This window comes from Myodes glareolus, chromosome 3 (genome assembly GCF_982192425.1).
Source record: "Myodes glareolus chromosome 3, mMyoGla1.1, whole genome shotgun sequence".
NCBI classification, from domain to species: Eukaryota; Metazoa; Chordata; class Mammalia; order Rodentia; family Cricetidae; genus Myodes; species Myodes glareolus.
Genome location: NC_142028.1, coordinates 3,384,781 through 3,397,274, shown reverse-complemented (window position 1 = coordinate 3,397,274; position 12,494 = coordinate 3,384,781). Strand labels below are relative to the sequence as shown.

At 42.0% G+C, this 12,494-nt stretch overlaps 1 protein-coding gene across 4 annotated transcripts in view; it reads right to left on the bottom strand.

Annotated features, from left to right (window-relative positions):
- The window catches only part of Dennd5b (DENN domain containing 5B), a 126,882-nt gene that overhangs the window by 43,549 nt on the left and 70,839 nt on the right, over positions 1-12,494 (bottom strand). For all 4 annotated transcript variants that reach the window (XM_085687412.2, XM_085687413.2, XM_085687415.2 and 1 more), the window contains 3 exons: positions 8,364-8,457; positions 3,755-3,886; positions 2,196-2,348 (listed from right to left, as the gene is read on the bottom strand). In XM_085687412.2, coding sequence (XP_085543538.1) covers positions 2,196-2,348; positions 3,755-3,886; positions 8,364-8,457 — 379 coding nt within the window. The remainder of the gene's footprint in view (positions 1-2,195; positions 2,349-3,754; positions 3,887-8,363; positions 8,458-12,494) is intronic.

Here is a 12,494-nt window from a genome sequence, read left to right as displayed (position 1 = left end):
GCAGAGGGAAGTAGTTACAGCCAGGGCAGTGTTGAAGCACTCTGGACTTAGCTCATCTGTTGCTTAGTTGTATGTGATTAGGCCACAGCAAAAAACATGGACATAAAAGACTAGTTGCATTTGTGTATCTTGGTATGAAATATCTTTAGATTTATGGAGCAGCATTGAAGGATGAAAAGTAGGGAGGAGAAAGACAAAGATCCTTTTAGAAAAAGCAACCTGAAATGAAAGCAGAGAGACCATTTAAATTTCTCCACCTTGAATTACGAGATAACTTAAAATGATAAAGAACTATTAATTTTGGTTAGCATTTTTTTTTGGCAGGGGGGGGGTGACAAGATATCTCTTACAGAGGTCCATCTGCCTCTGCCACCCCAGTAATGGTGTAACAGGGCCCCAGACCTTAGCACAACTGACTCCATGATAAAGTGACATTTAGGCTGTAAAACAGCATATAGACAATACCACCTGCCAAAACTAAATCAAAGACCCAATTCATCAAAGTCCATAGTTCTGGGAAAGTCTCTGAATGTACTAACCTTGCTTTTTGGCTTCTGTAGTTCTGCTTCTGGCTAACTGTTTTTGTTAACTGAAGTGTGTCAACCCAGGACATGGTTTTTGTCTTAAAGGCTCACCCTGAGGAAGGTTCAGTGCTATAGCCAGCATAGTCTCAGATGGCTAATAAAGATTCCTGTTGGCTTAAACCCATGTCTGAGCAGTCTTCTCTGGTGAATACTCCACAATAATGGGAATAAACACAATGTACCACCACACCTGGCTTGGTTAGTACATTTTTTTTTAAAATCTGTACAAAAGTAGATACTTACTATAATCAACAAAGGGTATAATTTCGGTAACATATTTGCAATTTTTTAAAACATAATTCTTTATCGAGTCTTTGGGAATTTCACATCATGCACCAATCCCGCCCACCTCCCAGTACCTCAATTATCCATCCTTCACCCTGTAGCATCCCCCCAAAGAACTCACCCAAAAATTAACTAAAACAAAATAAAGCAAAAAATCCCACCTCGTTCCCACATCTTTCCAACACCTCTTCATTCATTCATAAGTGCTGTGGGGTGTCATGCAGTGTACCCCTTTGTCCAGTCAGCCCCACCCGCAAAATGCTTATTGCAGTGAGTCACTGGTCTGGTTCAAGGCCTCTGGCCACACCGTTGTCACTGGATCCTCATGGAAACTCCTCTCCTATATCCTGCTGTTGTCCTAAGTAACGGAGATTCTGTGACTATTGTTCCACAAGATCAGTCCCTTTATGAACTTCAGCAGGTTATAGATGGGGCAGATACTAAGGAAGGCCAATCCAAGGACCAGAATGTGTGTCTGGATGGTAGCTAAGCTGGTAGTTGGGGCCACTGGAACCGCCCCCTCAGGCAAGGGGCAGAGCTAGCCTTCCTAGGTTCATGCCAGGCTCTCCCAACACATGTGTAATTTTGTATCTTCCTGTTTATCACTCAACCACCTCCTGATCATAGATTATGTGTCTTTCTTTCTTTGTCTTTCTTCTTCTTCTTCTTCTTTTTTTTTTTTTGAGATAGTCTCACTGTTAAGGCTTGGCTGGCCTGGAACTCACTTTGTACACCAGCTTACCTCCATCTTTCTCTGCCTCCCAAGTGGTGATACTAAGGGTGTATGCCACCACATCTAATCCAGATTTTTTTTTTTTCTGGAACTGAATGGCCTGCGATATGTACCTAGTTATCTTGTGAGATCTTTTTCTTGTCATATTTGTCATTCATGTATGGAGATTAGAAGACAACTTCCGGGGTCTCTTCTCCTTCTGCTGGGGGGGGGGGGCTCCAGAAATCAAACTCAGATCGTCAGGCTTGGTGCGGAGCACCTGCCACTTGGCAGCCTCATCCTTGCCTCTATTTTCTTTTTTTTTTGAGACAAGGTCTCTGTGTAACCCTGACTGGCCAGGAGCTAGCACTGTAGAACTGCCTGCCTGTCTCTGCCTCCAGAGTGTTGGGATTAAGGGTGTGCGCCACCACCACCTGGCCTTCTTTCTTTTCATTAGGACAGGGTCTCACTCTGTAGATCAGGCTGCCCTCAACAGAGATCCACCTGCTCTGCTTCCCCAGTGCTGCGGTTAAAGGTGTGTGCCACACTGAACGGTACCTGACATGAATAAGCCCTTGACTGCCCAAGCCACTATCGCCTCTTGAGTTACTTACCTGCTTGACCTGTAAGCCATGGCTCCATATCCTCTCCAGCAGGTCGCAGAGGCTGGCGATCAGGGTATTCTCTTCCAAGCCAGTGATGTTTGCTTCTCCGTGGCCCAGCTCCACCGCTTCGTGTCCCATCTTCTCCACCAACATGCGCTTTGTCTGAAAACATCGTGACTGGTCATAAATCACCACAGCAGTGAAAATCAAAACCAAAGAATCGATTACTAGTTCAGGAAATCCTTCATTCATTACATGGCTTCCTTCATTACAATTCTAGTTACATATTTTCAGTCACCATGGAGAAAATATCTTAATACGGTGGTCAGCTGGTGGGAGCAATGCCTTCTAAAATGTTAGGGCACTAATGAAGAAAAATGCTTGTAAGGCATTGTGATGTTGGAAAATACATGTAATTTAGATTATAACTTCTGTAATGATATAATTGTTCTAGATCTTCTAAAATCACCTTGAATCTAGAAAGTGCACTTTCTGACACCAGCACCTTGACCTATCGCGACGATCTGACCTTCCTGACTCTGGCACCTTGGTGACCTAAAGCTTTCTGCACTTGAGCCAAAACCACAACAGAAACGAGCAGCTCTACGTTTTTTCTTTTCCTCCCATTTTGTTTTGGTTTGTTTTTGATAACTTCCTGGTTCGTGAGAGAACTAGGGTTCTCCCCTTCTCTCCCTTTTCTCTCCTCCTTGCTCACAAGATATATCAGAAAATGAAAACCAGTTTCCGGTAAATTAATTCGCATCAACCTTCGCTAGTATTGCACATGTAAGGTGAGAGAGCATACGGCTCCCTAGGTGGTACCTTGTCTGATGACCTGCATACACGGATACTGAAAACAGCGTTTTTATTGAATATGTTCATGTTACTTAAAAAAAAAACCTGAGGTTTATATAGATACTGCATATAAAGGCAGTTCTGTGAGAGAAGAATTTTATCTAATATTCACAGAGGCTGGCGATAACATAGTTATAACACAGTTAAGGGCTCAGGTTAAGAGCACTGCCTGCTCTTACAGAGGTCCTGAGTTCAACTCCCAATAACCATATGGTGGCTCACAATCACCTGTGCCTTCTTCTGGCCTGCAGGCATACACGCAGGCAGAACACTGTTACATATAAATAAAATCTAAAAAAAAAACGATGAGATTAACTATGCAAGACTCCCAAGTCATTGATGCTGTGGGCAACGGAGACTTCAAAGAGGTTCACGATTTCAGTGAAGATCATATCCAGGTCTATGTTACAAAAAAGTTTCTTCTGAAGCTGGAGAGGTGGCTCAGTGGTTAAGAGCACTGGCTGTTCTTGCAGAGGACCTGGTTTGATTCCCACAACCACACGGTAGCTCACAACCATCTATAATACCAGTCTCAGGATTTGATGCCCTGTTTTGACCTTCATGGGCACTGCCCACATGAAGCACACAGACTCATAAAAAATAAAATGATAAACTTTCTCTTCAGAGAAGCTCCAGGCAGAACTGGGGCTGTCTCAGGTCGGACCCACATATGGTATAATATGAAGCACACCGTGTGGCAGCAGCATACATACCTTCATTCTGCATTCTTTTAATAAGCCTTCTACGAATTTCCAGTTGGTTTGTGCAATCACAGCAGGTGAGAGATCTGACAACTTCGGTTGCCTCATGTTCTTTCCTAAGCTTCGTGCCTCTTGCATATATTTCTAAAAATCAGGAGTATTTTTAAATGTGCAAACATCACATATTCTTTTCTACTTAAAACTTACATGAACAAATACGACAAGCAAGATGTAAAAAAGGCCTTAAGTGTATGTGTATAACAGGAATTAAGATTTTAGTGCTCTTGATAGAAGGCAGAAGACGTGTACTCCTCTTGAAACAGTTAACACTTGTGAAAACGAGAGTGACAGAAACATTATTAAGTTGAAATTCATTCAAAACCAGGAGTTTCATTGAGTTTAGTCTTTTTAGTGGGACCACCACAATTATAATTAGTTAGGATCAAGAAAAGACTCAAAAACAAAGACTTCATGTCCCTCAATCATCTGGGGTACTACTCTCCAGCCAAATCTTCGGCTCTAATTAACTTTCAATAGTACCAGTACTGTACTGTAACTAGTTTTTATGACCTCAATCATATCAATGAGCATCTAATGTTGCTGCACCTCACTGTATGATGCACGCTATAGTTCACAGAAAAGATCGAAAAGAGTGATGTGCTGCAAACATGGGGGCACGTGTCTGCATAAAACCTTCCCTTGCCTTGTTCTAGCAGCCTTAGTTTTAGGCCCAGAGTCCTTTGTTGACTTTGCGGTTACATACATATAAACACAAAAACATACATTCCAATATTCTTGAACTTTGTTTAGTCAATTTCCATAAAAGTTAAAAACAGGGAAGGGGCTACAGCTCAGAGTGCTTGCTTATTGTGCACAGAACTTGCAATCAATCCTGAGTACCACTTAAACCACGTTTGGTATTACACACCTATAGCCTGGGTACCGAAAGGTGAAGGCAGGAGGAACAAGAGTTCAAGGTCACTTATGTGGCCAGGTTAGGTTACTCAAGACCACCTCTCAAAACAGCAACAATAAATAAACAAGCAAGCAAACCAAACAATACCCATATACCTAGTTAGTGTAAGACTATAGTCTCTGTGCTTGCATGCTGCATCAAGAGTACAAGGCAGAATCTCCTAAAGATACAAGTGTGTTAAGACCACATTTTTAATAACTGCTCTAAATCATACAGTACAACTAGTACTTTGTTGCTAGTGAACTGACACATCCACAGGCACAGGTGTGAACCTGTCCTCATTATCCTACGGGGAGAACTGAACACTATAAACAAGATGTGGAAAATCCTTTGCAGTCTTTGAATGTAAGAGAATCTGTTTCCCCTATGAAAGAAAATCAACCTGCTAAAGTTCTACTGACTGAGGATCAAGTGATTAGCTTCTCTCAATATACATGACAAAAGGCAACATTAACAAAATAATATGGCTTCTCAGTCTAATAATTTTAAAGAACCACTGAAACAACAAATGAATCCCTGTGTAACAGGTTCTTCAGCGCTTACATGCACTTTTCTGCTTTAATATTATTCAAAGGAAAAAACGGAAAATTGAGAATGAGAAAACTATTATCAGTAGGGACATTAAATATAGCAGTGGGCATAAAAACATATTGAAAGTTGATTTTCAAGTAACTAAATGTAGGAAATAGAAGCAGTTTCAGAAAAATCAATCTGAGTTACAAGGCAGCATCTACATGAGAATTGTATTTTCATTCTCTATTGTTACTTGGGGACAGAATTAAAAGCTAGATATGAAGATTAGTAAAAATAAATCTTTAATGTTTAAAGAGTTTTCCCCCTGGGGATACAGCTCAACTGTAAAGTGCTTGACCAGCAGGACAGAACCCTGGTTTATCCCCAGCACCAGATAAAACCTGGTGTGCCGGGTTAGAGAAATGGTCCTGAGTGTGTGCTGATTTGGGGAGCACTTCAGTTTGGCTTCCAGCACCTACACCAGGTAGCTCAGATAACTCCAGTTCCAGGGGTATGCGATGTCTCTGGCCTCCATAGGCCTGCACTCAAGTGCACATAGCCCCACAAACATGAACTTAATTTAAAAATAAAAATAAAGCTCAGGTGTGGTGATCCACACCTTTCATCCCAGCACCAGAGAGGCGAAGGTATGCTGATTTCTGTAAACTTGAGGTCAGCCTGGTCTACACAGGGAGCTTCAAGACAGCAAAGTGTACATAGTGAGACCCTGACTCATAAAACTACTACGACCACAATAACAATAATAAATACTATTATTATTAAAAACAAACCACGGGCTGGAGAGATGGCTCAGTGGTCAGGAGCACTGGCTGCTCTTCCAGAGGTCCTGAGTTCAATTCCCAGCAACCACATGGTGGCTCATAGCCATCTATAATGAGATCTGGTGCCCTCTTCTGGCATGCAGGCACACATGGAAGGAATGTTGTATACATAATAAATAAATGAATCTTTAAAAAACAAAACAAAACAAAACAAACAAACAAACAAAAAACAACCCAAAATGGGTATAGTGGTGCATGTCCTTAATCCCAGTACTTAGGAGGTGGGAAAGGAGAATCAGAAGTTCAAGATCATCCTTAAATACATGCCAGGTGAGAGCAGGCTAGGATACACGAGTCCCTGTCTCAAAAACAAATGCAGAGGTAATCGCTCTTGCAGAGGACCTGGGTTTGGTTCCTGACCCCACTTCACAGTTGGTTCAGTTTACAACCAACTGTTAACTCTAGCTACAAGAGATTCAACGCCTTCTGAGGGTACTGTATTCATGTGGCGTATACATTACTCAGACAGACTGACAGACACACACAAAGCAAAAAAAAAAAAAAAAACCCAAAACGACAACAACATCAACAACAAAAACCACCTGGCTGTGGTGGTGCACACCTTTAATCCCAGATCTTGGGAGGCAGAGGCATGCAGATCTCTGAGCTCCAGATCAGAGTTATACGGTTGATACTCTGCCTCAAAACAACAAAACAAGAACAACAACAAACCAAGAAAAGCAAACCAAACAGACAAATAAATAAGTAATATAAAAGCAATAAGCCACTAGTAAATATATATGAAATTGCAATCTTGTTCAATAAACACTGAATTTGGAACTAAGTACCTTCTCCACAGTTTAGACTCTAACCTTCTAATTGGTGCTAACTTACTGGAAGACAAGACAACTATAAATGTAAACTAATAATATAATGAGAAAAAGTTGTAAGCCAGAGTCTTAGACCATTTGTATTCTCAGGTGAGTAGGGGTTAGAGCAAACTGGTATGCAGGAATAGCGGGAAGACACTCGAGCCTGGACACCAGGGTCCTGTGCTCAGCTCTGCTCTGTATGTCCATTTAACTGTGGGCAAATTTCTTGCTCATCAGCTAAAATGTCAAGTTAGACAAGAGAACCCCAAAGGTTCCACTTAGTACTAACAGTCTATGACGATGAGTGAGGGAGTTTTCTGAAACACAAAATGTAGACCAGGAAAGTAAAATGGTATGAAGACAAACACTAGCAAAGAAAAAGTCATACTCAGCTACTTCTGCACTTGTGGGGAAAAAGGCTGAAAATACGAAAGAATTTACAATCCTCTCCCACTTAGAAGAAAAGCAGTTTGTTATCGAGGATATATACACATGTGTGTGTATACACACACACACACACACATATATATCCATATATGTCCCCAATGACTCGGGATCTGAATGTCGTTTTACTGTCAACAGCATAGAATTACTTGTGTGAGCACACTCTAGCACAAGCAGGCAGAAATCACAAGATGAAGCACTGAGCAAAACATGCTACATGCACTCAGTGTGTGTGCCATTAGAGAAACACCAAAGACAGGATTCAGGACCATCTTGGGAAGCACTTTCGAGGCAGAGGACATACCAGGCAGCACTCAGAGAAGGACTTTTTAGGAAGCCGTGCAGGAGGAGCTGGGCCCTGATCCCACTCCCAGAATGCCATGGAGTTCTGACAGACCAAAAGTTCCCCGGAAGGCTAAGATGATGGCGACGTTTCAATGACAGAAAAGTAGAAAAAGGAAAAGGAAAAAGAAAAAAAAAAAGAAGCAAAACCTGCATGCATATGATAAGGTCACAGCACGGGAGAGGGCAGTGAAGGAAAGGCAATGAACAAGAAAGGCTTCAGTTTGGAAGGATGTTTTCTGTTTTCTACACGTTTGAGTTTACAAAGCAATGAACAAGATTTTGTTTGCATTTTTTGATCACATGAAATGAAACATTTAAACATAATTTGAATTTTATTTTCAATGAATACAAATAAAGCATATAGATCTACATCTAAAAACAGTTCTGTAACTTCTAAAAAATGGTCAGCAAGCCAAAGAGAAAGAACACATTAATATATCTTGACTTACTAACCTTAAATTATATTTGAAATGTAGATATATGTGTCCCTCAATGTTGCTCCCTTCACAAGACTTACTGACCAAAACTTTACTCTAAACACAGCTTCTATTAGATTTAATACACAGAAATACAGCCCTATTTTAGGTGAATAAAAGGACAAAACTGGAAAAATGTTTTCTGTTACACTTCAGCATGAAAATAGTATTTTACAGTAAGACGACCGCGCCCCGGGCAGTCCGACCACATACCTCCCGTAAGTCGTTGTCCAGTCCAATGTGCTCGGAATGCTGGCGAAGGCGCTCTTTCCGGCGCTGTGCCGTCGCATTTCGGCTCACCCAGCGACTGGAAAATAAATGCACCAAGACAAAATAGACTAAGAAAACTCCAACTTAAAAGACATGAAGAAAGAATGGGCTGGGCGGTGCTGACACACGCCTGTAATTCCAGCACTGGAGGCAGAGGCAGGAGGATCTCTGAGCTGGAGACCAGCCAGGTCTACAGTGAGTTCCTGGATAGCCAGAGATACACAGAGAAATCCAGTTTCAAAACACCAAAACCGAAACCAACCAAAACAAAACAAAAAACAAAAACACCAACCTCCTTCAAAGCAACTACATAAAACCAAACCAAACAACAACAACAAGATAAAACAACAACCATCCAGAAAGAATGAGCCATTCTGCACAGAAGGCTGATGACAGCTGCTCTCTTTCCTGCTTCCCTTGTCTTTCGTCTGGACAGTCTGCCTTGCTGTGCGCTTTTGTCTGGGTTTGAAATCACGATCCTCTTGTCTTCTGTACAACCACCATGCTCAGTTCTTTCAATCAATTCTTTTCAAAATATGTTTAAAGTTATAATTTTAGATACAATTTAACTTACCCATTCAAAGCACTCAATCTAATGGGTTTTGGATATTCACAACCATCACCACAATTTACACTTTTTAAAAACTGAGATTAGGAACTGGAGAGAGGTCAGCAATTAAGAGTCCTTGGTGCTTTTCCAGAGAACCTGAGTTTGGTTCCAGCACCTTATGGGGCAGCTCACAACCACCTGTAACCAGTTTCCAAGGATCTGATGCCCTCTTTCAGCCCCCACAGGATCCACTGTCATATGACACACTCACACACACAGACACACACACACACAAACATCTCTAAAAAATAAAAGTTGAGATTTTAAAAGGGAGGTACTAAGTGCTAGATACACATACACATTATAAACATAGTAACAAGTTAGACATTTTTTTAAAGACATGGTCTGTGTAGCTCTGGCTGTCTTGGAGCTACGTAGACTATGCTGGTCTTGAACACAAGATCCCCCTGCCTCTGTCTCTTCATGCTGGGATTAAAAGTGTGCACCACCACACCCAGCATCAAGTCAGATCTTAACTCAAGTTGATCCCTGATGATATCAAATAAATGCAAATCTCCTTGATGTGTTCCAAGTAAATATTATAGGTAAATATTTTTAGCAAAAAAGAATATTCTCAAAGTTCGTAATTCACAACAACTTAATTGTGGTGTCCTAAAAGAATAAAATAAATTTCTGATTTTCCACTTAAAAAGATTAATTTTTATCTTAACTATAAATGTACGTATCTATGTGTAGGTATGTGCATGTGAGTGAAGGGGCCCATGCACGGCCTAAGACTCTCTGGAGCTGGAGCTGCCAGTGGTTATGGGCCAGGCTGGGTCTTCTGCAGGAGCAACATATGCTCTTCATCACTAACCCACCTCTCCATGCTGGACTGCCAAGTTTTTAAAGGGATATCTTTCTAAACTTAAGGCTCTTTTGTGTCAGGGAGCTAGAATGTGATTTCTCTGGGCTCCAAAATTGTATGATTGTGTTTCTATGAAATCGTAGCCTATATTATAAGATGATTTATAAAAAACTTGTTTTTTTAAAAAAAATTATTTAATGAGCATCTATGTTTTGCCTTCATGTATGTCTGTGTAAGGATACTGGATTCTCTGGAACTAGAGTTACAGTCATCTGCAGTCCCTGCTGCCATGTGGATGCTGGGAATTAAACCTGGGTCCTCTGGAAGAGCAGCCAATTTCTCTAGTCCTGGTCCTCAGAAATCTGAGACATTTCCATCTACTGAGATAATGCCCACCTCCTGTTACATTAGCTCTTCCATACCTTAATTCCAATACCTCTGTGCTGCTTTTTCTTTTAGTTCTGGCCTAAGACACAAGGAAAATCGTACAAAGTACAACAAAAGTTTCCTTTCCTCTATAACGATCCTCTTCCTTCCAACCTTGCTCAACAGAGCCCCAAATCCTGGGAATACGGCCCTTGATTCCTTGGCCTCATGCCATTTCAGGGCTGCTTTCCTTTATGACATGAGTGTCTCCATATGCTCTTTATCAACTTATTCTCAACACAGACTTTTCCTTTTACTCCCAAGTGCTACCATTCAACTGATGAATACAACGCAAAATGTAATTTCTACAGCCATGATGTGGGAGCCCCCTCTGTATGCTATGAATATGCTTTATTACCATTGGTTATTAAAGAAAATACCACTGGCTATTATTGGTTTGGCAAGTGGCTTAGAGTAAAGCCAGGTGGAAAATCTGAGAAATGGTAGACAGTAGGTGGAGTCAGGGAGATGCCATGTAGCTGCCAGAGGAGACAGAGCTACAGCTTTACCTGGTAAGCAACTCTCGTGGTGATACACAGCATAACAGAAATGGGTTAATTTAAGATCTAAGAGTTAACCAGGAATATGCTTAAGCTATTGGCCAAACAATATTGTAATTAATATAGTTTTGTGTGATTATTTGGGTCTGAGTGGCCATGAAATGAAACGTAACCCTCTTCTACACGCTTATTCATATAAAAACTACATGGCATCAATAGCTCACAGTAAATAAAACTAACAGAGAAAATATACAAAGACCAAGCGTAACTCTTTGGCACAGAGGTCTTGAGAGAAGGAGCTTGCCTCCAGGCCTGACGACATGAAAAGTTGACTCCCAAACGGTGTCCTCTGGTCTCGGCACGTGCACATAGCATGTGTGCATTCCCTCCAACAAATGTAATTTAAGGGGAACATAGCACTGTCATAAAAACAGTTGTCAGTACAAATTTCACAGGGACTGAAAAACACCAGGGTTCATCCGAGCATAGAGGCACATGTTTGCAACCCCACCTCTTGGGAGGCAGAGACAAGGGGACAGCCTATTGTAGGCCAACCTAAGCTATTTGGTAAGACCCGGTCTCAATAAACCCCAAGCTAAATCAACCAAACAGCCAAAAAAAAAAAAAATTGAAATCCTCTTCATGAAACCAATCAGGGTTAATAGGCAGGGTGCAAACAAACACTGAAACTATGAAAGGATAAATATGCTCTGTGGGGCAAAAATATCCTACTTAAAATTTGTTTTCAAAACAGATAAATGAGTACTGTTTAAGAAAATTACTGGAGAAGGAGAGCATGGGGTCGTGGTGCTGCCAGTGGGCTTCTGGGGTGCTGGCGGGGTGCTGTGCAGTGACCTGAAGCTTGTGTGGGTCCTGCCCTGTGCCCCCGCACACACTCCCTAGCTGCACAGCCTCCCTGATTCTCTAAAACAGGATCGCTGAGATGAGTCTCACCAATATTCTAGTATTTATGGTAATTCAGAAACCCTGAACCAGCTCAATGACATTAAGTATTTGCATGCAAAGCTGTTTGGGCAAAGTAACACACTGTATTACACATAGCAGATTGAAATGCTTTAACAAATGAATGTGCAATAGAGAGAAAGATGACGGAGAGAAGCAACGGAAGCAACAGGTAAGAGAGTGCGGCCCAGGAGCTGACAAAGGAGCTGTAGCCGTGAGGCTGAGAGTAAGACTCTGGGAGGCTCAGGCCACCACCTGCCCTCCTTGCCTCATTACTGTCTTCTAGGTTGGCGCTGCCTGTGGCGTGGAGCAGCTGCTCGCCTTGCTGCAGGGAGGAGAACACAGGGCCATGGTACCCACAGGCTGCAAACATGATGACTGAGCCGGAGTACCAGTGAGGTGGCTGCCACTCAGGGCAGGGCAGGGTGGTATACAGAAGCCTGGAGCTAACACAGGTCCTGCCCCCGGTCACGCCGCCCAGCTTCACTATCACCCTGATATCCGAGGTGAAGAATGCTTCATTTTCTGAATCAAGTCTCCTTGAAAGACTTCCATGGTCTGTGCTGCCCCTGGAGGCAAGGTTGATGTCCATGATCTTGCTACTGCAAGAAACCATGCTGAGGTCCATGATCTGAGCTGCTGCCAGTAATAGTCTGCTCTGTCTCTTTAAGAGACAAGCCATGCCCACTCCCTCCCAAGTCCACTGAGGCAAGCTGATCTTCAGTTTCCAGCCTGAGTCCCTTCTTTTCCACCTCCCTCTCGAAGAG